The sequence below is a fragment of the Manis pentadactyla genome, chromosome 16, assembly GCF_030020395.1.
Source record: "Manis pentadactyla isolate mManPen7 chromosome 16, mManPen7.hap1, whole genome shotgun sequence".
NCBI lineage: Eukaryota > Metazoa > Chordata > Mammalia > Pholidota > Manidae > Manis > Manis pentadactyla.
The window spans coordinates 18830904-18856741 of NC_080034.1; the positions used below are offsets into that span (position 1 = coordinate 18830904).

General features: G+C 37.7%; 1 protein-coding gene across 1 annotated transcript in view; it reads right to left on the bottom strand.

Annotated features, from left to right (window-relative positions):
• Positions 1 to 24757, bottom strand: part of HCRTR2 (hypocretin receptor 2) — a 101191-nt gene extending 76434 nt beyond the window's left edge. The window contains exon 1 of the mRNA XM_036916328.2: positions 24191 to 24757. Coding sequence (XP_036772223.1) covers positions 24191 to 24413 — 223 coding nt within the window. The 5' untranslated portion in view covers positions 24414 to 24757. The remainder of the gene's footprint in view (positions 1 to 24190) is intronic.
• Between the last annotated feature and the right edge of the window lie 1081 nt (positions 24758 to 25838).

Sequence of the window (25838 nt, forward strand, 5' to 3'; positions counted from 1 at the left end):
CCATGAAAGTGTGCAATGTGGAGGCAAGGAGGGAGATGTATACAGAATTTGTAAATATTTATAAATATGTATGCAGAATTCAAAGGAAATGCTGAAAGCTGTTATACAAAATAAGATTTACAGAATGTATATAATGTTGCACAATATATATTGAGCTTGTAATTGCAGACAAGAAGAGTCAATATTATGCTAAATGTCTTGTCAGGAATGGCAAAAATCAGAAATTATAGATTTTAGTTTTGAGAACAGGATGAAGTAAATTGTAAAGAGAGAGATGGGTCCATGAAAAACTTGAGTAGGGAAGACGGAGAAAGAGCAGTGGAGCCTTTACTAAATAATCATTGTAGAATTAAGCATATGAATCCCACTTTCAAGATCACTAAAAAAGGTTTTAAAAAACAGATGAGAAAATAAACAAGCACAAAAACACACAGAGTTAAATGGGGGCAAAAAGGACATTTTGTGGAGAGAGAATACATATAATAAAAGAGCAGCTAGATTCAGCTAAAAATTGTACAAGGGTCTTAAATAATATGCATTTGCATCGTGATTGCTGCAGTCAGAGTAGATATTCCAGGTGGAAAAATCAGGTGGATGGGAATGTACACCTGGAACAGTGAAAGGCAGAGCCCAGGTCTGTCAGGCATCAGAGACCAGCCCTTAACCGCAGTGCTGCAGGCATTCACATTCATAGCACCCAGTGTAGATTTTTTAAATGTTTTCATTCAAGTCCTGAACACAGTGATAGTATGCGGTGAATAATGTTTTGATGGATTTAGATTTTTGACTGACTGATTAAATCCTTCCCTTATGAATTTTTCATTTCATTGGTATAAACAGGGGAGAAACCTGGAATTTTAATATAATTTTTTTCTTCACATCATCAATTACAGTGAATAGCTTTTTCCCTAGCTTTAAATTACCCTCAAATTACATCTTCTTGTTAATTTTTTAGAAAATAAAACAAATTAATTATTTTAAAGTGCATATAACCGACACTGAATGCTATTACCTTCAATCATAATTGTACTGTATACTTCTTATTACTTTTTTAGATAGAATGATTACTGGAAAAATAGTTGAATTTGGGTATGTGTACTCTGGATGGATAGAGTAGAAGAAAGGAAATAACTTTACAGACAAAAAAAAAATGATGTTGCAGAGTTAGGAAGAAAACAAAGTCATGAATCAGTTTTTCCTAGCAAGCACCTACATTGCCCAAGGTAAAAGGCTACTGTTTACATTCCTAAAAGTATTCAATCCTCCCCTTTCTAAACATCTTCAGTAAGCAGTCTCTAAATTTTTAAGATGATGACCCATCCCAAACTTTGCAACCTGTTGCATTATAAAAAAGGTCGAACCCACAATATCTTTATTCCTAAAATTAGAAAGTTGGTCTAGATGAGAATGAAGGGAAATTCTTCCTCAAGATTTGTAGTGGACATTTGTGCCTGTAGCCATCCAGCCTCCATTATCCTTTCTCCTGTTAGCAGAAACCTGCTTTTTCTTTTGGGGAATCCCACCCCTGACCCAAGCCTCCCTCTCTTCATGTGAGTTCATTGAGTGTCACTGCCCCCTTTGTCGCTGTCTCTGGGAGTGGGCATGTGATTTAAAGCCTGCCAATCAGAGCATTTCAGTTTAGTCATGAATAGGTAGCGAGGGCAACCTAACCTAAACAAAGTCAACCTGGCTCACTTTAAACTAATCCTCTGATTTCATCTTGAAGAGCCAATACAAGAGGAAGACTCTTTTTCAGGGGAGGTGATCCTAGTATGTTAGAGGTCTAGAGCTGTTGACAGTCACACCGTGAAGCCAACAGAGAAGAGAGGGGTCTGGAGCTGGGGGCAGACCAGATCCTGATGGCAGCAGAACTGAGGTTAGGATACTTAACGGTAGGAATTTGTGGAATTAAATCATGGATTTTTCAGTTCCTGCAGCCAATAACTATCCCCACTGCACCACCTCAAAACACACACATTGATTTATTTTTTTGTTAAGCTAATTTTCTGTGTTTTTGTCACTTGCAGCAGAAGAAATTCTGGATAACACAGAAGTTCTCAGTCCTTGATTCTGCAGCGCTGTTGCCTGATTCATTGTCCAACTGCAGCGAGCCAAGTCGGAAGAGAGCAGAGCAAAGCAGTATGCTCAGCCCACTAGTGGGTGCTCAGCTATGATCTGGTTTGGAATCACGGATGGGGCTGGAGGCAGGATTTAGGTTAGTGTAAGAGTTAAAGGTAGGATTGAGTTGGAGATAGCGTTGGAGTTAATTTTAAGGTGAGGGAAAGAATTAGGTTTGGGTCTAGTTCTAGAGTTAGAAATAAGGTTAAAGGTAGGCTTGATGTTAATGTTAGGATTGGGGTTAGAAATAGGTTTGGACTTAGTTTGAAACTTAAGGTTAGTAGTAAATATGGGGTTGTGGGTAGTATCAGGATTGGAGTAGAGTTAAGGGTTGGGGTTCATTTGAGGGATAGGGTTAGTGATAGAATTGGGATCGGGGTCACAGGTAGAATTTAAATTTTTGTGAAAGTTTCGAGGTAAGTTTCATGGTAGGTTTAGGGTTAGGTGTAATTTGCAATGATGGTGGGCTAAAGGTAGGCCTGAGTTTTTTGTTATGTTTAATAGTAGGTTTGGTGTTAGTCGTAGGGTTAGATTTATAATTAGAGTTAGATTTGGGGTTAGTGTTAGCATTAGGATAATAAAAAGGCTTAGGATTTTGGTGTTGTGGTTAGTGGTATAGTTGAGTTAGCACTGGGGTTACCATTAGAATTGGAATTCAGTCCAAGATTAGAGTTGGGGTAACAGGCAGTGTTAGAAAGAGGTTTGCTGCCAATTTTAGGGTTAGGATTACAGGTAGAATTGAGGTTAGTATAAGGGGTCAGGTTCAAGAGAGGGCTGTGTTTAGTTTTAGGTTCTGAAATAGAGTTATATTGGGGGCTACATTTAGGGTTAGAATCAGGGTTAGAAATGGGATTGAAGTTTGTGTTATGTATGGGTGGGTGGTTGAGGATAGTTTGTGGTAAAGTTAGTGATGGAATGGGTTGGAATTTGGGTTTTAATGAGAATTTGGGGGTAAATTTGAGGTTAGGATTAAGGTTAGGGTTTGTATTAGTTTCAGATGGGTTTGGGGTCAATGTTAGGGTTACAGGTAGTGGTAGGATTAGAGATAGGTTTGCTGTTAGGGCCTGAATTAGAGATATGGTTGGGGGTAGTTTTATGGTTGGCATAGATTGGATTGGTTTTTCTTCAGCTTAGGGTTGGAGGTGAGGTTGGACTCAATTCTACAGTAGGTTTTCTCATTAAAGTTGGGGGTCAATGGGTTTATGGCTATAATCAGAATCAGGGTTGGTTTTGGGGTTAATGTTAGGTTAGGTTTACAGGTAGGATTGTGAATGTTAGGGCACAGTTAGGGATATAGGAATAATCAGATTAATTGTTAAAGTTACAGTATAGTTATCCTTGAAGATAGATTTGAGGTTTCTGAGGGAACAACATATAATCTGACCCATTTTGTCAGGGCCTCCTGGAGGACCACCCAGGCTAGAAGTATATGTATCACCTTCATCCTTCTACATAAACTTAGAGAAGAACAATCTCTGAGGAGTGTAAACTACGTCAGAAAAATAAAGGTAGTCAGAGCTTCCCACTTTTCTTCATTTTTTCCTTTATTTTTTCACTCTTCAGTTTTTCTCTCCTTTCTCCCTGCCTATTACAAGGCAGGTTGGTTCCTGTTTTTTAAGTACTTTGCAGTACAACCATCCAAATCTAATGAATGTAAACAAAACATGCTGATCTGGGAAGCCACGGTCTAACTGACGCGGATTCTAACACTATCATTACATTTCTCTCCACTTCTCGGTCCCTTTGGAAGCTGGGCAAATTCTCCAATCATAGCTGATGCTCTTCTATGTGGCAAAGGAATGATCTCTGGAATCTCTACGCCTGATCATCTCATGCAGCAAAATCTTTGGTTAAAAAGTTCATTTATCTCCTATAAGTGATAACGTAAAATCCACCAGGCAAACTGATTATTTCCATTTGGGTCAAAGTAACATCCCTTTGCCAGGCACTGCGGTGTGGGGATAGGAAATGACCAGCCTTTTCTGTCTCTGCCCCTGAGAGGAATGGGAGTACTGTTTACATGGAAGGACAAAGGGTCAGTTTCCTAAAGATACTTGAAGAAAGGGGAATATGGTTGTTGGAAAGACAAAAAGAACAGCACCCTATTATTGACCCCTATGACATAGTGAACTGTCTTGACATTTTAGGCATTGCTGAGATGTACAGAACAGTGTTCCTTTTTTTCTTCTCTATCCTTCCTATGCCTGTTTTTTAGCTACTTTAATTCAGATTTTGATTTAAGCCATTTCTTCCAGTTTTATCTTTACTGGGTACCTAGAAATTGATACAATACCTTCCTCATACTACCTTCACTTAAATACATTTCAAAAGTTTTAAGTTCCAATCATTTTGGTATGTTTTTCCTTTAATTTAATTATTATTATTATGTGTGAGTGTGGGTATGTGAGATGTTTCCTTCCCTGAGGTGTTTCAGATTGTAATGCTTCTGTCTTTTAAAAAAGTCAGTATCCTATTAATTTTTTATTTTATCTTCCTTTTTTCTTTCCCTTTAGTATTTTTACTGGGTATCCTCTTTATTCATTTTTTTTCTCTTCCTGCCCTTTATTCTGAAAGTTATTAACTTCATAATTAGCATTTTCACAATGTTTTTGGTGGAATTTACTGGAATAAACGACTGGAGGAAACAGTGTATCCCTTTCTGCATTATGAGATTTTTAAAAACATTTTATATGAATCACTCCACATTTGTTTTCAATCTAAGTTTGGTTTCCCATATGATTTTATATTCATTAAAATCTATTACATGTTTTGTTTTATAGAAATTCAAGAGGACAACATCTGGTTATTTAAAAAGCACCAGATTCCATGATAAAGAACCATCCTTAATATCTCATTGTTTTGGGGTCCCAGGAGTCATGCTTCCAGCCCACTCAGCAACAGACACATAAGGAAATACAGACAGAAACTGAATATTATGAAGCTGAACAGAACAGAATCTCCCAAAGTAATTCTCAAATTTTTTTCTTTGTTCTTCATGTTCATTGTAAAGTTAGGTTCTAATATTCATACTTCAAGTCCAACAGTGTTGATAGTAAAGTAGGAATAACATATAATGAGGGATTAGCTAGCATTTCAGATGTATTTTCTGATTTGAAATTTGGAAATGAATATACTATTTAATTATAAAATGAATCATTTTCAAATTTCCACTAAATGATCAGTCTCAAGATGACATACTTTTTTTTTAAACAGAATGAGGTATGATATGAAAGTATGTTGTTAAAATGATTTCTACTTCTCTTACTACTGTTCAAAAATAAAGCATTATTCTCTCTTGAAGAAAAGCCACATAGTTACTTAGCAACATAAAGTATTTTCTCTTATAAGAATTTTAAATAAATGAACTTACAAATAAATAATGTTTCCAAAAATGTCGAATGCATCCTAAAGCTTTTACAAAATAAGTAAAATCCCAGCATTTAATCTAGCTACAGAAACTTCCATTCTAAGATTTGTAAGACTCTACTCCCCTTTCCTAGTAATGTTAGGCTAATAATATACACATGGGAGAGACTGTCCTTTTGCTCAATTATCTATGACCACAGAAAATAAAGGGAATTTTGGCAAGTATCACACTTGAAACAGGAAACCTATTTAAGGCACTATTTTTAAATCTGTTATGAAAAAAAACAAAAAGAAACTTTGCCCAGTGTTATAGGGACAGACAACCAACCTGAGATCCTCTGCTCATTCATGTTCCATAGCTGAGTGATAACAAATTGAGAACCCGTATGAGGTAAGCAACAGAAAAGGAAGAGACCTTCAAAGGTCAGAAAGCAAATGGTATTAACTTATCCACTAATGAAATTAACTCTGTAGTAGTGTAGTCTTACACTGATAAAAGTGGTGATGCTAACTCTGAATGTCTTATTTAATAAAAATCAATTTAAAAGATGGTAATAATAAAATAACCAGACTATTACATTTGATGAGTAATTTAGAGATAATGATACTTTGATCCAGTCTCACAGGTAGACAAAATGGGTTGGAGCAGTGGGTGTCCCTCCATAAACTGGGGTTTGCCCGAGAGGTGAATAAACCCTAAGGTTTATTGGTATGGAAGGGAAAAAATTCTCAAGGATGTAGATTTTTTTTGTCATTCTGAGGACACTAAAAGATGGAGGAAGCTAAAGTTTAGCTTGTTGGTGCCCTGCCACTATTGCACTTTTTGCTTTACCTTTTGTGCCCCCTGTCATTGATGCCTGGATCTACTGTTTAATGTTTCCTTCTCACCCATTAAGCCAATTTTATACATATAAATAATCCCATGTTTCATTACACTCTCCAGATCACTTTAATGGTAGCACATCATGTTTTCCTTTCACATATTCGATTTCTGTCCTATGCAGGAGACTATCAACTCCTTGAGAAAAATGATCTGTTTCCTTCTAGGGTTAAGGAAAGTACCTGACAATACATAAATGTTCAATAATTGTTTCATGAATGAATGAATTGTTATCTTATTATTTAGATTTAATTTATACCCATTGAACAGTAGTAGCACATGACCCAAATTAGACTTCTGTAGTATATCAGGAACTGGGCTGCAGGATTCTGATATTTTCTCTCAAGAAAATGGTAGTCCACAACTTGCCAAAGGAATCAGTCCCTCTGACTTTACAATCCTCCAGAAACTGTCCACACATTTTCTTAATTTTTTAAATCAGATGTTTTCTTATATAATATTAACAATAAAACTTTAAGTACTAAGTTACAATGAATAGAAAAATGAGCATAAAAATATCATATATTCAAGTATATAAATAAACTTATAATACTTAGAGATTGCCTAAAGAGGAGGAAGATGATTAGATTTAGTAAAGAATGAGTTTAAAATGTTTTTTTAACTGATGCCTAACATACTTATCAATATTGTAAATAAATGTAAAATAATAATTTGCAATCCAGCTTCAGAAAAGTTGAAGATAATAGCTTTCTTAGTAAAAGCCAACATAGATCCTAAATATTTTTCTTGAAATGAAAATAGAAGCTTTAATTTGAGTAGCATGAACTGAATATAAAGGAGAATAAAATTATCTATAATAACTTCCTTAAAATACATCTAAGAATACATAGGTGTTTATATATATATATATGACATATACACAATGGACAGGAAAAAGTTAACATTTCTACATACCAAAATATCATAGTCCAAAATAAAAATGTCTCTTCTCTAACCTGCTATAGCCAACTGTATCTCAAGTCTTATAAATCTTTCACAAAATTTGTAGGAACTACTCTTTGGAGGGAGAATATTTATAAAGTAATATATTGAAGAAAAGAGTAGGTAACCATCTGTCTGCAGCATATTAGAAGGAGCTTGCTAGAGTTTTATTCCTCCTTCTCATTTCCATAGAGAGGATTAAAGATATTTCAATTAAAAAATTGCATCTCTAATATCTTAGGGTGGAAAGGTCCTTGGAGGAGAGTTTTTATTTGTTTTCTTAATCCATATCCATCCAGTATTTCCATATCTTTAATATTATTGCTCAAAAGTTTTTGATGTTTTTAGAATTTTATATAATCTAAGTTATCTATTCTGTAACCAACAATTTCTGACATTTATAATTTAACAAATCAATATGTCTAGATTTAAATCAGAGCCAGTCCTTGACATGCCTATGTGCAAATACTTTTTATTTTCATAAAAGCCTCCAATTTTTTCCATGGCATTATTGATTAACTACATTTATTATATATAGCAGTATATGTATAGATTTTGTTTTATAGTTCAAGGGACATACAGTAAAAGGAAGTAAATTTCATTTTAATCCTGAAACAGTAACTTCATATATAAATCATACATGAGAAAATACAGAAAAAAAAACAATTGCACTACTACTTGCTCTAGAATTCTCTAGAATTTTTCTAAATCTTTGCATTAGTAATTTCATATACAGTGAATTCTGTTTGTTATATCAGACTTCTGGAATTCTTTTTTCCTTTGGGAAAGTACTATAACAAAAATATTTACTGACTAGTGCAATAATAAATTGAGCCAATGTGCACTCACACTTCTTGAAATATTACATAACTAAATATTACTTTGAGGAGGAGCAGAATATATGATCCCAAAGGATGCCACTTGGGCATGTAGATTATTTTGAGCTGAATGCAATCAAGACCAAGAATTCTCAAGAAAAAACGTTTACCTTTCCCTTAACTACCTATAAGAAATTAGGTAGGGAGACTGGTCCATAAAGAGAGCTATTACCTGAGATAATTTTTACCTGAAAGACCTATCTGTACAGCAGGGCAAACATCTAATTACCAAACACCTGTTTTTCTTATCATCCATGAATTACCCTTCTCCCCTTGGAAGCCTCAGGCCCCGATCCTATTCCTTAGCCCAGGATAGCTTACAAGCCCCAAACTGCCTGACTTGTCCTTGCATCTTACAGCTTTGGGGCTCCCATACATACAGAACTAAATTTGTTTTTCTTCCGTTAATCTGTCTTATGCCAATTTAACTAATGGACTAGTCAAGGAATCTAGAAGGAAAGAAGGGAAAATATTTCTGCCCCTACAACTTCAATGTTATCATGACAGAACTTATTGGGATCCTGTACCTTTAATCCTTTCTTTCTCCTCCAACTCCTTCTCTTGGTCTTTTGCTGCATTTTCTCAATTTTTCTGCCTAACCCCATTGCAAAGCAGATCTTTGAATCTTCTCTCTCCGTAGCTTTTTATTGACACAACTGAATTTGTGTCAAAATGTAAAAGTACCCGGCTTCCACTATTCAAAAGACAAGAAATGTAAAATGTTGGTGAGGATGTGGAGAAATGGGAACCTTCCTATACTGTTGGTGGGAATGTGAATTGGTGCAACCATTGTGGAAAGCAGTATGGAGATTCCTCAAGAACTAAAATTAGAAATACCATTTGAGCCAGTAATTCCACTCCTAGGAATTTACCCAAAGAAAACAAGATCCCTGATGAGAAAAGGCATATGCACCCCTATGTTTATCACCTCATTATTTGCAATAATCAACATACAGAAGCAACCTAAGTGTCCATCAGTAGATGAATGGATAAAGGAGATGTGGTACATATATATACAATGGAATATTATTTGGCCATAAAAAGAAAAGAAATCCTCCCATTTGAGACAACATGAATGGAGCTAGAGAGTATTACGCTCAGTGAAAAAAGCCAGGCAGAGACAGACAAATACCAAATAATTTCACTTATTTGTGGAGTATAAAAACAAAGCAAAACAGAAGGGACAAAATAGCAGTAGACTCACAGACACTGAGAAGGGACTAATGGTTACCAAGAAGGAGGGGTTGGGGTGGGTGGGTGGGAAAGGTGGGAGGGGATAAAGGGGCACAATAATTCACAATCACAATATAAGTTGGTCATGGGGACAGTGGTACACATGGAGAATACAGTTAATGATTTGGTATCATCTTAATACATTGATAGTGACCTCATTAGAGGGGGTGAGGATTTAATAATATGGGTAACTGTTGAACCACTGTGTTGTGCATTTGAAAGCAACATAAGATTGAATATCAATGATACTTTATTTTTTTGAAGAAAGTACCCAGCTTCTAAGCTGGCTTCCAAAACTAGGAGGCCTCAAGCAACAGGAAGCTTACTTTTACTTTTCCCTGTGGCAGGAGTTCTCATATTCAGTGTACTGGGGCCCTCTTTAAAATATAAATTTGAGAGTCACCAATTTCTGAAATTCTGACTCAGTAAATCAGGCACAGGTCCTATAATCAAAATTTTTACCATGTAACTCAGATGTTTGTTTTTGTTTTTGTTTTTTGATGCATGGTTCAAGAGGATCATTTTCAAGATTTAAGGAAATAGAGCTGTAATGATTTCAGACAGGAGAAAACCAAGACTAAAATAATCTGTAAGAAAGATATTGTTATTCACTATGCAGTTCCTACTATAGTCTCTCATTTCTATGAGGAATATGTAAAAAGATATGGACATAAAAGATGATACTGGTTATAAAGCTGAGGTTTATTTTGGCTGGCCTGACTTCCTGTTGAAATGCCTGACTTCATATTTCAATGTTCACCCTGCACCTACCTGCACTATACCAAATTTAGAATATCTGGCACCAGACTTTTGATTCTCTCTCCTCCCCTACTTTAGACCTGCTTTTTCCTCAAGGTTCCGTATCTCAATATAAGGGTACCACAATCCACTTACTGGCATTAAAATTTGACTTCTCTCTTTCTCACACATATATGCAACCCATCAGCAGCTCCTGTTGGTTTTACCGTCAAAATATAGCCTAAATATTACCACTAGAATATGTTTCCAAAGACAAAGAGCTTTGCCTACTTTGTTTATTGCTATAGGCACACAATATTTTTTAAACAATTTATTTAGTGTTGCAAAAAGGATCTTGCCATTCAATGTACCTATTAAGAAATTCACTTCCCCTTTAAATTATTCCAGAAGACATTGTCTACGTAATCGTCCCAAAAACTTATATTGCTTTCAAAGTCACACACACACACACAAATCTCTGAGTAATAAACTAATTGTGGATGGTATGGGCGGGAAGAAAGCCCCACTTTCTACTGGACAGCTGCACATGGATTGTCCACAGCGATTCAAACTCAACCTGACTTAGCCAAATTCATCATGACCCCTCTACTTGTGAAATTTGATTTTCTTTCTATTATTTTCTGTCAATGTTAAGAAAAAGACAAGACAATCACCATTCTCTCTTTTGCCAAAAGCTTCTATTATTCAGAAAAATATTTTCTGTCCCTATCAATTCCTCACATCTGATGAGTTGCCAGTTTCAATCTCCAGAATGTCTTTTATATTTGTGTTTTTTTTCCCATAGTCATTTCCACTGCCTTGGTTTTACCCTCATAATCACATTCCTAAAGAGTCTCAATAGGCTTCTCACTGGTTTCCCAGTACCTGGTCTCCATTACTAAAATACATTCTTACCATCGTTCCAGATTAATCTTCCTTTGAGAAGCCCTGACATATTAGAACACTCTTTCAAGTGACTCTAAGTATTTCAAACTAACAAAATCCAATCTAACATGATATAACCCTCAGGTAAGACGGTGGCAGATACCCACGAAATGACCATGAAAGCAATGTAAATCGTCCAAGGGTATTTATGTGAAGTCTCTATTCCTTGAAATTATCCAGAAAAGTTCATGAAAGCCTATGGTTTCCTGGAATTCCCTGAATGACATTTTCAGCATAGTTATTTATCTATCAGCAAGCAATTAGAAATTTACCCTTACTTCTTCTTCAACTTAGGTCCAATTTGTTTTCATGCTTTGGACCTTTTCAAAATTATACTCACATGTCAACAATACCACAAATGCTACCTCCTTCAGCAAAGGAGTACTTCCGCCCCAAATGAGATCCAAGTCTCCTGTTTCTGTGTTCTGGCACTGAGCATGGGCTTCTGCAATAACCTTCTTCCTGTAGGCTCCTGTTTACACGGCAGTCTCTCCCACGAGATTAGAAATTCCTTGTAGGTAAGGACCATGCCTTAGTCACTTCTGTATTTCCTCCACAGAATGTAATAGAACAGATTACCCATGGTGGGTATTCAATAAATATTTGCTGAATGAAATAAGAAAAGGAAATAGCTCCAAATTAGATAAGCCCTAGAAAGCCAGTGTGTTGGTTCAGGCTGCTTTATTTTTGTGCATGCCTTTTGCTGCCTCCCTTGGACAGAGCCCTCTGCTTCTCTACGTTGCTTTCATCTCCTTCTGGATGATAAAGATACAGTGTATGACTTCAAACCAACAATCTATAGGTACTGCATTGTTGCTGATGGTTTCTCAGCATTCGGAGAATTCTTACAGACTCCTGTTTACCAGGAGAGAAATTCTAAGCCAGGCTTGACTCTAACTGCTGCTCCTCTTCCCTCTAGTCTACGGTCAAATGCCTACATTGAGCTACACAGACCACTGAAGCAGTAGTGACGAGTCACTGAAAGTCAAGTCCCTTTCAGTTTAGTTTAGGAAAAAACGTGCATGAGAATTTGTGTTTTCCTTAAATTATGCACATCATATTTTCAACGTGTTTTGCACACTAGCATCGATGCACTATCAAAGGAGGAATGAAAGAGGAGAGCAGAGCGTGGTATCTATTGACAGCTCAGGAATGGAGAGGCCAAGAGGTAATATGTGAAGCTTTGCAAACAAATGACACAATAGCAACTCTCTGATACTAAACTACACCACTGGGAAAAGGAGAAAGTAGCCTTTTCACACAGGTTGTTATAGGATTAACTAAGGCAGTGGTGACAAATACTTTTGTTGAAGAGCTATGTAATTAGGGTGACATAACAACTCCAAGGAGCCTAACGTGTAAGTTCTACTGTAATTCATTTCATTCACAATGATGAGAAATATTGATAGAATTGGTTCAGTTGGTCAAGGATCTGCTAGAATTATCAATGCCTCCCATCTGTGGGCAGGACAGCACTCTGATTTTTAAAAATTTATAATTTGATGGATATTTCAGGAAACGGGACCAGGGTTAGTTGAAGGGTTTATTGTTTCATTTATTCCCCGTTAGAAAAGTGTCTACAACAATCTATTACCAACATTGCTCTTGTGCTCAGCCTGAAAGTATGTTTTTTTTCCAGTTGTCTGCACAGTCTAGTGTATGAGAATCGGCATATGTCACTGGAATGGGGGAAAAGGACAAAGGATTCCTAAAGCTGAGACTCCTTGGGCATTCCTGAAACATACTGGGCTCAGATACGGGATATGTCTGGCCCTTTTTATTGCAGAAACAATGGAGTCATGGTAAGATTCAGAATCAGTTCTCTTACCTCATCTGGTATGTGAATGGTCAAATATTTCCTTAGATTTTTATAAAAACATAAAAAACAATTATAAATTACTATGAAACAGAGAGAGCTTAAGGAAGGGTTTTGTACATTACATATTCTCCTCAGTTATTATAGAAATAGAGCATGATTTTGGGAAGGATCTTGTGTAACTTCCTTCAGGAAAAAAAAAATCTGCCACAGTTGTAAATTTCATCTGCTTTTCATGAGAAAAACCTTAAAGTTTAATGGTAATCAGGGGAATCTCAGTGTTGGGTAGACATTTTACAGATGGTCTCCCATAATCATTACTTTACTAATTATGTCACACTTATTTTTATGTGTGTGTTCCTTAAGCATTGACCAAAATTATCACAAACATAATTCAAATCATTAAGGTTTTATTTCAAAGGATTATGTAGAAAAAATTTAAAACCTGCAATGCTTAATTAAAAAAATATATTATATCTAAAGTATTTCTCCTGTTGGGAGTCTAATGCTCTAGTTCATTCAGTAGCTAAATATTGCTGTTTGCCTGGCACTGTTCTAGACACCAAAGATGCACATGCATAAAAGAAAAATAAAGAAACTATTGTCATGGAACTTAGATGTCACTTAAGGGAGAAAACAGGAAGAGTTAATAAACAGACCAGTAATATAATTTCTAATAGTAATAAGTTCTATGACAAAAATAAAATGAGATGGTGTCATAGTAAATGAAGGGGGTAGTGGTTCAGACTTCTTCGAGACCTTTTCTAAACATGTGACATGTGAACTAAGCAAGAGTCAGCCATGCCAGGGTCAGAGGGGGTTGGAAATTGTGAAGACTGTAAAGCAGGAATATACTGAGTCTGTTCAAGAAAAAGAAATTCTAGTATAATGATCAATTGCCCAAGGGATGTTCCTTCATACATGAATGTTAATTCAAAGACTTACTCTTCTCTAGTGTATTTATCTTTTTCGCTTCCCGAAAGGCCAGTTCATTTACTAAGAGGATAGTTGAAAATATCTCTTGATTTTGGGAAAGTCAAGGCTTGACTTTGGGAAAGTTTTTGGCATTTTTAAAATTTGAAAAGTAGCTTCTTAATCCTCCATAAAAAAAAACTAGGTGTCTTAAAATCATATTAGTCATATAATGCAGTCCCCTAAACCTGTGTGTGTGTATACACATTTTTATTTATGTGTTTTTAAATATGTGTGTATATGTATATATGCATTCACATGTTTTTTATTTATGTGTTTGTAAGTTCTTAAATTCTTATTTTCCCCTTTTCCACTGAGAGTTTAGGTTCCGGACCAGTTGCAAAGTTTATTGTGTCTGGAGGAAAAAAACCACATAGATTTATAAACTAGGGTAATGTTACTGACTTTCAGGAATCTGTGAGTCACTATCACCATCTCTGATGACTTCAAAGAACAAGGTCTTTCTAGGCTTTCCTGTGTCTAAAACATAAATCAAGCCCAAGTACATTAATATTCCAATAATAATGAAGTCCTTTTCCTGAACCAGCTGGCAGCAAAATTTGGTAGCATATTTGTTTTTGAGCTTTCTAAATTGCAGAACTTTTGTATAAGTACTCTATTTAGAGATATTTTTAGCTATTTTTTCATAATGAAAAGTTGATTCAGTTTCACCCAATGTCTGTTAAAATGGTTTCATAAGCACTTCAACTCTCTATGCTGTCCCAAAAAGATTAGTACAACCTGCACATTTTAAGAAAGACAAAATGGTATTTATAAGCAATATGGTTGTCTACCAAAGTGAATGACTTATCAAATTTATTCTAAATTGATGAAATACATTATTATAGATAGTGGCATTCTGACCTCATTTCTAGCAATGCAGTGATAAAATCAAGACCCCACATGGTTATAAACTATGTGCTTTATAAATTCATTGTAGTCACTTAGTAGGAATAAAAACTCACTGAAAATCTAGAAAAGGATATTACAGTTTTTAGCCACTGCTGTAGTCCTATTGTGAGCTAGGAATAGCAAAAAAAAGTGTTTACACAAACCAGTTTTAGAAATTTTGAAGTGTTACCATGTCAATTTCTATAGAAATGTTCCCTATAATTCTCTAAGGGCTGATTTGAGGTCAATGTAATATTTTCATTAATTATTTGAACAATAAAAACGTCACTGAAGAAAATTTTTTCACATAAACATACTTAGAAAGTTGCAAGTAGTTTTGAGTAAAAAAAATGGGGTATTTAATTGGAAAATATAAAATATTTTCTTTAGATCTCAAGTTTTTCATCTTTTGGGTTTCAGTGGGAGGCCCCAAAATGACTTAAAGGCCAAAATGACTTAAATGGCTAGGAGCATAGTGACCCATAAAAATTCCAAAAATAAATTTTTACAAAAATGATTTTAGTTAAAAAATATTCCAGTATTTCATAGGAAAAATTTTAATAGAGCTATGACATGCAAGATTCCTAAGTACATATTTTAGGAAAAAAATATGAAAAATTATTTTGAAGAGAAATTACTTCTCAAATTTAAGTATTCAGCAAAGCAAAAATAGCAACAGTTTTCCCTATATTTTAGGCTTCTTCCTTTTTCCTTTTCTTCTGTTCTTATTCATTTTCTCACTTTCTCCTTTTCTCTTCTCCTTCCTTAAGCAGGTTGTAGAAAGCCTGCTAGAAGTAATCAGAGAATTTTGGCTATATCTTTTATTATCTATTTTTAAAAATTTAAGTATGTTTGATTAAATCAGCCCCAAACAGGGTAAAAACCCTAGTGTGAAAACTTTCACAAGTCTCTCTCCCTTTGGGTTTATTCTTTATGGCGCCCCCAGAATTGTCTCATGAGAAATGCAAACCATGGTGGCACGCTCCTTAAAATCTTCTAAGGGTTCCCTTTACACAGCTGAGTCGAAGCCATCCGAGATCTTCAGTGTGGCACACAAGGCCTTTCGTAACCCAACCTGTATCTAATGCTCCGGCTTCATGCTTAGACTCTCCTCATCCCCACCTAACACTGGAGTCACCCAGGTGCTTAACATTCTTTCCATGGCCCATGCTATTTCACGCCTCTTTGATTTTGCTCATGTTATTTCCTCTGCTCAAAACATCCTTACCCAATTTTCTTCCCCTCTGTAACTTAAATTAATGCATTAAAACTCAGTTTAGGTGCCATCTCCTGTATCTTTCTCTAATCCCCCAAATGGAACTAAGTGTCCCGCTTATATGTTTCCACTACATCCTGTAACCCATCTATCAGAGCAGTTGTCACGTTACATTGAGATTATCTGTTAATATGTCTGTCTCTTCAACTGGAGTGTAGGTTCCTTGGTTTCTACTATCTTCATTCCCCAGATTCTTAGCATAGTAACTGGTGCAATATTATACGTTACTCCTATGGGCAGAGATCCAGAATGTGAAGTGCTGAAGTCTATCAGCTTATCTTAGCCTGATGCCATTCAGTACTTAGTCCTCTAAATGCCTTTGTTCTGAGTCTGTGCAAAGTAAAAACACTTGTAACCATCGTACAGTTTCTGTGACAGAGACAGTGTTCCCTCGCACTTTCCAGAGGCACTTGCACTTAGGTTGATCCAGTGTGATTGGTTTTGGCCAAATGATTATGGACGTGACTGACGTGGGTTGCATTTGGCAGAGGTAGTTCAGAGCCAGTATTTTTTTCCAGTTCACTCCTCTCCTACCATGACAACTTTAAAGGCTGCATAACAACTTATCCCAAAGTTTGAAAGTTAAAACAACATTTATTATCTCAGAGCTTCTAAATAGTCAGGCATCTGCAAGGAGTTTAGCAAGACAGTTCATGTTTCAGAGTCTGTCATTAAGCTTCAGTTAAACCGGGGTCGTGCGGGCGGGGGGTTAGTAAGGGAGGGTAACGTTGCAGTCATCTCAAAACTCAGTCGGCCAGAAGCATTTGCATCCCAGATCATACGTGTTGGCAGGTTACATTTTCTCTGTGGTTGTCAGCTGAATATTTAAATTTCTCACCATGTGGGCTGCTCTCAACAAGGCTGCTTACTTTCTCCAGCCTAAGAAATCCATGAGCAAGGGAGAGTGGGAACCCAAGGCGGAAGCTGCAATAATTTATACTGTAACCTTGAAAGAGACGTATAATCACTTCTGTTCTATGCTGTTGGCTACCCAAGCCATTTGTGGCACAACGTGGAAAGGGTCTACACCAGGGTGTGACTGCCGGGGGAGGAGTTGGAGGCTGTTTGGGAGGCTGTTTACCGCAGAGTCCACGTGATGAAGTGCTACATAAAACACGGAGGACGCCTGGGCCATGAGCTATTGGATGAAACAGACTCTCCAACCCACCTTAGATGTTAAATAAATAGATGAACTTATGAGGCTGAGCCAATGAGAATTCAGGGTTTATTTGTCACTATGGCAAGGCCTAGCTATTCACACCAGTAAAGCTCTTCATGTAGATATGTTCATCTACATGATGATTGAAAGAACTTCAAGTATCCCAGGACAAGTAATTTCTTATTTTAAATTGAAACATTGGAATTCTTTGTTTATTTTCTTTTTTCTGCCAGGGTTGTGAATTTGTTCATATGTCTGTACTCAGAATGTTGACAAAATCAGGCATAAAAATATCATAGCTGAAGGCCAGATAAAGGTAGTTAGCAGCTCTTATCCCGGCCTCTTGGAGTACAGGAAACTGGCAAGCTTTTCTCAAGCCAAGACATGATCCCTTGATATTTTCATGTACTCAAACTTCTTTTAAAGTGATTTTAAATCACTTTAAGTGCTTGAATTTTTTCAACAAATAAGATCTACCTCACAAGAATGTTGTGAAGAATAAATGGGAAAATATATGTAACAGAAGCCTCTGAAGAGTAAAATATTGCATAAATATTAAACATGGTTCATATACATGTAATATTGAAAGCAAATTACTGGAAAATACTCAATGATAAAAATCCCAATATAAAGTACATATTTATTCTGAACAGTTTTTTTTTTATGAGAAAACAGTTCTGGCAAGAAATTTAATGCTATTTTAATATATATCCAATCCATTCAGTTGGTTAAGAGATCATCTTTCATTGAGAACAAAGTTGAAATAAATAAATGTAATCCTAAGAGGAGTCAGTTATTCAAAAAAATGGATCATATATGTCATGTATTTCATCCAATAGCATCTCAAATGTTCCACTGTCAGTGCCTAAAGGTCATTTCAGTGCCTGAAGGTCATTTATATATATATATATATAAAACACCATTATGTTCTAGAAACACTCTTACATGATATAAAGATTGACCTATTCAGTCAAATCAATGGAACTTGTGATTTTGTTTAAAGTTAATGTTAATTAAATCAGAAAAAGAAAGAAGTAAAATGAGTAGCAAAAAAAAGGTAAAGAAGTCGATGAGTAGGTTTGAAAAGAAAAAGAAAAAAAGTCTCTAGTTTACCTGAGATAGTAAATGTTTAGGCCCTCAGTCTTAAATTGTGTCTCAAGACAGCACCTTCAATAATAAAATAATCCTTGGCCACAATTAGCCAACATTTATCTGCTGAGTCACACACCCCCAGAACAGACAAAAGCATTTTTGGCAGCACCTATTCTACCTTGAGATTTTCTCTGGTAAAGTAACCCTCGCCTGACCTTGATCAGCCTATCAAATGAGCTCATGCTCATGGCTGAAGACTGTAGTCTATCAGAGAAGCAGCATGGCAATATGCCAGGACAACTCTGTAAATTGTCCAGAGGGCATACGTAAGCATCATCTCTGCTCTCTTTTCCTCTGTTTCTCAGGAGTAGAAGCAAGGGAGAGAGACACAACGAGGTAATGGAACACAGGTGGGTGGGCCATGGAACCTGATCAATCTATATCTGAAACCTAGTGTTGCTATTTACTCTCTGATGAAACTTTGGAACAAGTTAAGGTAGCTTTTTGAACTTAATCTGTCTCAGTTGTAAAGCAAGGAGATTAATCTCCCTCCTCATTGTAGGTTAGTTATGAGGCTTCACTGAAATCCATATATTCATTGCAGAACCTAGCACTCAGGACCTGGCATATAATGTTTAATAAATAGTATTTATTTTCCTTTGCACTGAGAAGAGAAACAAAAGATGAATATCCTGGGCTTTATCCATCACATGTCATTGCCTGAAACTTACCAGTGAGCCACTGCTTAACAGAACCAGCATCTCTAAGTGTGTGGGAGACGTCAGAAGGCTACAAGAAGGTACAAAGATCTTTTTTCACCAATGAAATAACACCAGTGATGGATGCCACTGAAATTTCAGGAGGTGTGTGACAATTCAGGGACTTTGAAATGATGATATAGCTGCAACACACGAGCCTTCACAGATATATCCTAAAATACGAAATAACGAAAATTCATATGAACATATACACATTTATGCCCTAACAAAATCAAGGAAAAAACCCTGGAATGTTGTATTTGCATTTGAGTGTTAGGCTTGGCCTCTCTATTTTTATCTTCCTCCTATTTTTTTTCAAACATAAAAAGAATCCATTATATTTAAATTATCAGTAGTACATGTTCTCTAATTATTGTCTAGCCATGATAAATGTTGCTGTTACCTATGAGATAGCCTTTTAAAAAGTTATCATGGAGATGCTGTTCAAGTCAAAAACATGATTTATTTTACCCAGTAAAACTAAGCAGTTAGAGTTTCAGAAAAAATGTGAAGGCATCAGTTTAATTCTTATTCACATAAGCATATTTGGCATTGTGTAACTAAAAACACTCAAGTTTAAAGCTTAATGGCTAATATTACCTTTTACAGTCACTATACATGACTTCTATCAGGTTTGGCAGATATGAGTAATGTGTCATTGCTAACCTCCTTACGCTTCCTGTGTAGGAAAGGGTGGGTTTACAAACACCCACCAAACTGAAATGGGCATTAGGAGAAGCCCTATGAAAAAAAGCCCTAAGTCTCTTAGATTTAGGAGTAGAGGGAACTTACAACTCTGACATTTCTGCATATGGGACGCAAGATTAGCTCTGTAAGAAGCAACCGCACTGCAGATATTCCTCCCATCCCACCCACCCAATTTAGCTTAACTATTAATGAGTATATTCCTTAGTGAGCAAAGTGCTTTACTAGATTGAATCAACAGATTAACAGTGCATGTGTGTCTGCACGTGTGTGCTATTTAAAACACTAATAGTGATAGATCAATCAACCAACAATTCAAAAACTCTGAATAAATAGGACCCAGTGCAAGCCAATTTAAACTGAGAGAAAATTATGATAGTTCGGAACAACTTTTGCAGAGAGGTGGGAAGGCAATGTTAAGCAATCAGTATGGAGGCACTAAACATCTACTAGGGGATAGGTGGGTGGGCGGGCAGCAAGAAGGAGTGCCAACTCCAATTTACTAATAGCTTTTAGGAAAACACTTAATTGAGAAAACGGCTAGCACAGAGGCCATAAAGAGCCACAGAGCTACATACTGGCCATGGAGGCGGAAGATGGCTGCAAACCACATCAGGGAGAAATTTCAATAGTGGGAATGAAGGAGTAGAAATTGAAATTTAGTATCTATTACGTGTTGAGAAAGAAAAAGCAAATGTGTGTATATATATATATGTGTGTGTGTGTGTGTATATAGATATACATATACATATTTACATTATTTGTATGTGTGCTCTTCTATATATTTATTAGAGGATATCTATATATCATCATAAGATTTCTACAAGGCAGGCATTATTGATCTTAATTTACAATTGGAAAAATCATACTTGGTGAGTTCAATAATTTGCTAATAGTCACACAAGAAGCAAGAAACACAGCTGGACTGATGTCATTTGTTGAATGTTCTCATGTTTCATATGGAGACAACAACAGGGAAAACAGAAACATTCCAGGTGAAAATCATGATATCTTTGAATGGAGCAGTAAGAGAGGCAAAGAACTGCTCATTTCTTCCAGATGTTTAATGTTTAGACCTGACAGAACCTGTCTCACCATCTAATTTCAACTCAAAGAATAAGAAGTAGGGAACAACATCAAATATAGCCCTTTGAATGTCCCCAAGACCCTTCCCCCCAAAACACACACACACACACACACTAATTTTCAAAACATCATATTGCTCAAAATGTACTGGTCAAATACTTGGATGCATCTACTTGGCTACAGTACAAGACATAAAAAATAGGTTATACGTGGCATAATTTTGAAGATACTGGAAAAACACCACTTCTGAAAAGAACCTTGTCCCACCTTCCTCTTAGGACTTAAAATTCTATAATTAGACATGCATGTGTCTTTTATTAGAATGCATATACTCATGAAATTCCATATATAGTAATTTTGCCTTATTTTGAATGACTTTTGTCCCTTTTTTTTCCAGGAAACTACTTTGCACCTCTGGGAAGAAACATCTGATACCAGAAAGGGGATATAATGAGAGAGAGGGACTGTGGAAGTGAAGAAACGGTGTGACATAGACTGTCTGCTCAGAGCATATCCTATTACATCACTTCACAAAAGGACATTGTGGGGGAAAGGACTTACAACTGATGACAGTATATTTGTAAGTTCAACAAGATTAAGCTTTTCCAAGTAGTCAGTTACATGAAAGTGAAATGGCAAATAAACCTAAAGGGTCAGTGATTACATCTGCTGCCTGCACTGTGGTATTTCACCTTCATACCTAATGTGGCCTCTTTATCTTGCATGAATAATGTGATGCCTTGTCTTGAAACTCTCCGCAGAAAATGACTTATATCAAAGGGGCCAAAAAGCAATTCTCAATCAAATCCATTTTGCAAATTTGACAGTGACATCAAAAAGCAGGAAGTTGTCTGTGATTAATGACACTGCTCATTTGTTTAAATGTCAGACTTAAACCTCATTAGCTTCCAGGGAATATGTCAGTAAAGAATGGGGTTCAGTTCAGCCAGAGAGGATTTCACTGTCATTCAATCCTGAGGAAAACAGCTGTCACTATCTTGAGAGCACGGTGCTTTGAGTAAATCTCTGTTTTTTAAGCTGAATGGAATTGGCCATTTCAGCACTTGTTACCGTGGACAGTACTCTTTTCCTTGACGTTATGAAACAAGCAGCCTTGCTGTAGAGGTATATTCTTCTTGAGACTAAAACACTCCCAGGCTAGTAAATATGCACCACTAAACTATGCAAGTAGGATATGAGGACTATGCATCACAGGTCTGTGCAAAGCTTGAATGAAATAACATTGAAAAGGAGCAGATTTTATCACAGAAATTAAGCCTGAAATAAAATTAGTGAAAGGAAATAGTTATGATTTGTAGCTATTCCTGTAAAACATGTCAAATTTTTTACTGCAATGCAATAACCTTCTTCCTGGATATTTTTGTTGTGGGAGAGAACAACAGAACCATTAACCCTTCTTTTTAATTTATTAGCAGTGGACATAGAGACAAGGGAGAGTTCTGGACCTGAGGTCAGAAGAAATGAACTGAATCTGAATCATGTTTCCTTAATAAGGCATTTCTTTTCCCTAAATCTTGCTGCTGCTTCTGTCAAATGTGGATTTCTTTAAGGTTTCAGTGAAAGAGGGTATGTGAAGGCATCTGGCACACAGTAGGTACTCAACTGATGTTCACCTTAATTGTTCACTTACCATTAAGTGTTGGCATAATGCAGTAAAATGTTGCTATGCTAGTAGTCATGTGTCTTAATAGTTGTAGCCCCAAGGATAGATGACCAAAAGATGACAAATAAGAGAGTCATTAACAGATTTATCCTTATAACAAAGGGCTCTAATGATGTGTATTTCCGTCCTCATCCCCCTGTTGACATCTCCAAAAGATTCCCTTTAGGTTTGCATATAAACAACAAGCAGAAGGAAAATAGCCTGAAAAATAATACAGAAAAAACAAACTAAAGTTCCCAGAAGATTCTTCTCTCTCCTATCAAATCATATTCTACCCACTCTCTCCAGAGTGCCTCAGTCACCTGCTACCAACTACTTTGCCTGCTGGGTGGTGAGACACCACTTCCAATGCTCCCTGCCCAGGCTGACAACCTGGGGAGAGAAGGTAAAAATCAGGCTGGTGCTGAAAGCCCAAGCTCCTTACCCTCCATTGCAGCTACACGTTCTTTACTTTAAACTTCAAAGCTTCCCAGTCTCTCTCGCCTCACTCATCTGACCTTTTCCCCTTTTAATCACTGAAAATCAAGAGCATCTTCTAGCTTCTCTCACCTCCTCCTGTCATTTTCAGCAGAGATTCCCTCCACACTGCCCTCTGCTTCTGAAACGCCTCCCACTCTCCATTCATGAAGGTACACCCTCCTTCCATTCACAATTCCGGTTAAGTTGTCCCTCCCTTCCAAAGCTCCTTTTCTTGAAGTGGATCTCCCAGCAGCCCTAATAAACCCCATCACCACCGCCAGCCTATCACCACTACAGCCCCCTCCCCAATCCTCAGAAATTGTGCAAAGGTAGGGAGTGGGTGGGGAAATCTGTTTGCATATACACCTAGACAGGGAACACATAGAGAGAGCCTAGCATCAAGCTTGGTCTGGTCTTAGGAAAAAAAAAAAAAGTCAGTTACAAACATTCCCCTAGCATGGCAACAGGAATACTCTGGGGAAAAAAAAAAATACTGGTCGAGTGGATGAATGAATGAATGGATGGATGGATGAATGATTGCCATCTCTTGGGTACTTTTCTCAGATGCCCCTCCTTCTTGCTTGCTCCCCTCTCGGTTCCTGTTTAATTCAGCATCAGAGCGTGACTGCACCTCCTTGCTTTGCCTGTCTCCGCTCCCTACCATTTCATTTCCACCTCCAGACAGGGCTGAAACCTCCTCGACAAAGGGCACCCTACCTAGCTCCCAAATCCTCTGTGACTTCAGCAGCCCGAGAGAGCTTGCTCCTAAAGGGCGCAGAGTTGCATTCTGCCAGCTTCACCTCTCCCGAAATCCCCGGAAAAACACAGCTACTTTACACAAAAGGATGACTAATTTCCCCACACTAACAAGATGTACCTGGAGATGCCCCGTCGCCCCCTCCCCCCCTCCCCCCCGCTCCCACCCCCTGCGGCCGCTGGTAACCTAGGTGCTCGCAAAGGAAACGCGTTCCCCACCGCTCCCTGCAGAAAAAGGAGCCGCCGTTCCAAGGGCTTGCTCCTGGTTCGTAAAAATCAGAAAACTTTTTTTTTTTTAATAGAAAACCCCACCCCGAGAGCAGCGACCTCTTTGTTTGCCTCCCAGGGGGAGGGAGGGGTCTTCGGGGCCCTTGCCAGCCGGGGGGCGGAGGGGGACGTGACAGCGCCCTGGAGGGCTGCCCGGGACCAGACTCACCCAGGACGTTGCCGACGAGAGCCACCACGAACACGATGATGTACCCGGCGATGAGGACCCACTCATATTCTTTCGGGTGCAGGTACTCCCTCCACAGGTACCGCAGGAATTCCTCGTCGTCATAGTCGGTGGGGTTGAAAAAGGGCTCTTGAGTTTCATTCAGCTCCGAGGCAGATGACCAGTTGCGACAAGGAGGGGAGTCGTCCAGCTTGGTGCCGGACATCACGGGCCCCGGTCCGGTTCCGCTCAGCGCTGCAGGCCGCTCCTCCCCTGCCCCATGAGCACTGGTGATGTGCCGTGCGAACTGCCAAGCCGGCGGGCGCGAGGGGCTCCGAAGCAGAAAATGACGTGAAAAGTTACGGAGCCAATGCCTCCGGAGTCTTATTTACGCCCAGCAACTTCTGCGGCGGCTTTGCTGTCTTGGCAGGCGATGTGCACCGGGAGGAGAGGCGGCCGAGGACCTAGGGACCGGGCACCGGCGGCTGCAGCAATGACACCGAGAGGAGAGAGCTACCTCGGCTCGGCTCGGGCTCAATTACTCCTCATTCCAGCACTGAGTCCGCAGCCCACAGCCTCCTCCCGCGCGGAGGGGGAGCTGAAGCTAAAGAGGGGGGGAAAAAAGTAATGAAAATTATTTTAACCTGTTTTGTGGGTTAAATTTCCCTCCTTTCTACTTTTTTTTTTCCTGCATTTCTCCTGTGCAGTTTCTATAAGCCATACACAGACACGTGTAGGTCTGTGGACATGAAGAGCGTGTCAACACAAGGTTAACATGCGATTTGTTGATGTATTATTATTTTTGCAAGATAAATATAAAAGTAATGAGGAGGGGCCACTGGGCCCCTTAAGCAGGACTGTGCAAAAGTCGTTTCAGGCAAATATGTTCACATTTGTTTGGCTTTGCCAACTTAGCGCCTGCTGAATCTTTAAGGCATCTCTTCCTTTCCCCCTCCTCCAAACTGGGGAATGAGATCGTTTTTGAATTGCAGGATATATTTAGCTGGAATTTGTGCTTCCAACAGCAAGTGTCATCAGAAATACAGCCACAAATCCTTGAAGGACACCTGGGTCATAAAAGTGTTCATGGGTAATGTTGTCAAGCAAAGGAAACAGTGACATGCCAAACAGCACTCAACGGATTCTCAGTAGGATATAATGGAATAAGCAGAAATGCTGTCTCTGGTGAAAACCACACCCCACTGGGCCTTCTTCTCACTGACTCAGGACTGATGTCACCTGCCATTCTCTAAGGAATTGATTTTTGTCTTTAAGAATAGTATTTTGGGATTTGTCAGAATGTGAGTTCAGGATCCTTTCATTCTCAATAACCATGATAGGAATATTACATTTGATTATCATCTTGGACATGGGACTATGATCCGTACAACCATCTAATTTGAATTTCAGTTTCATATTAGAAGCCTTCTGATAATATGATTGATGTGTTCCTATCTACTTTGGATGAGACCACCCCAATTCACTCTCTCCACCATCATGAGGCTGCTGTAAAGGTTAGAAAACTGTTCCTTTTATTGTCAATAAGCATATTGACAATAGACTTTGTCAATATCTCACATACTATACAACTAGATGGAAATACAATAATCTTGTCTGGGTCTTGCCAGTACAAAATATATACTATTATTTC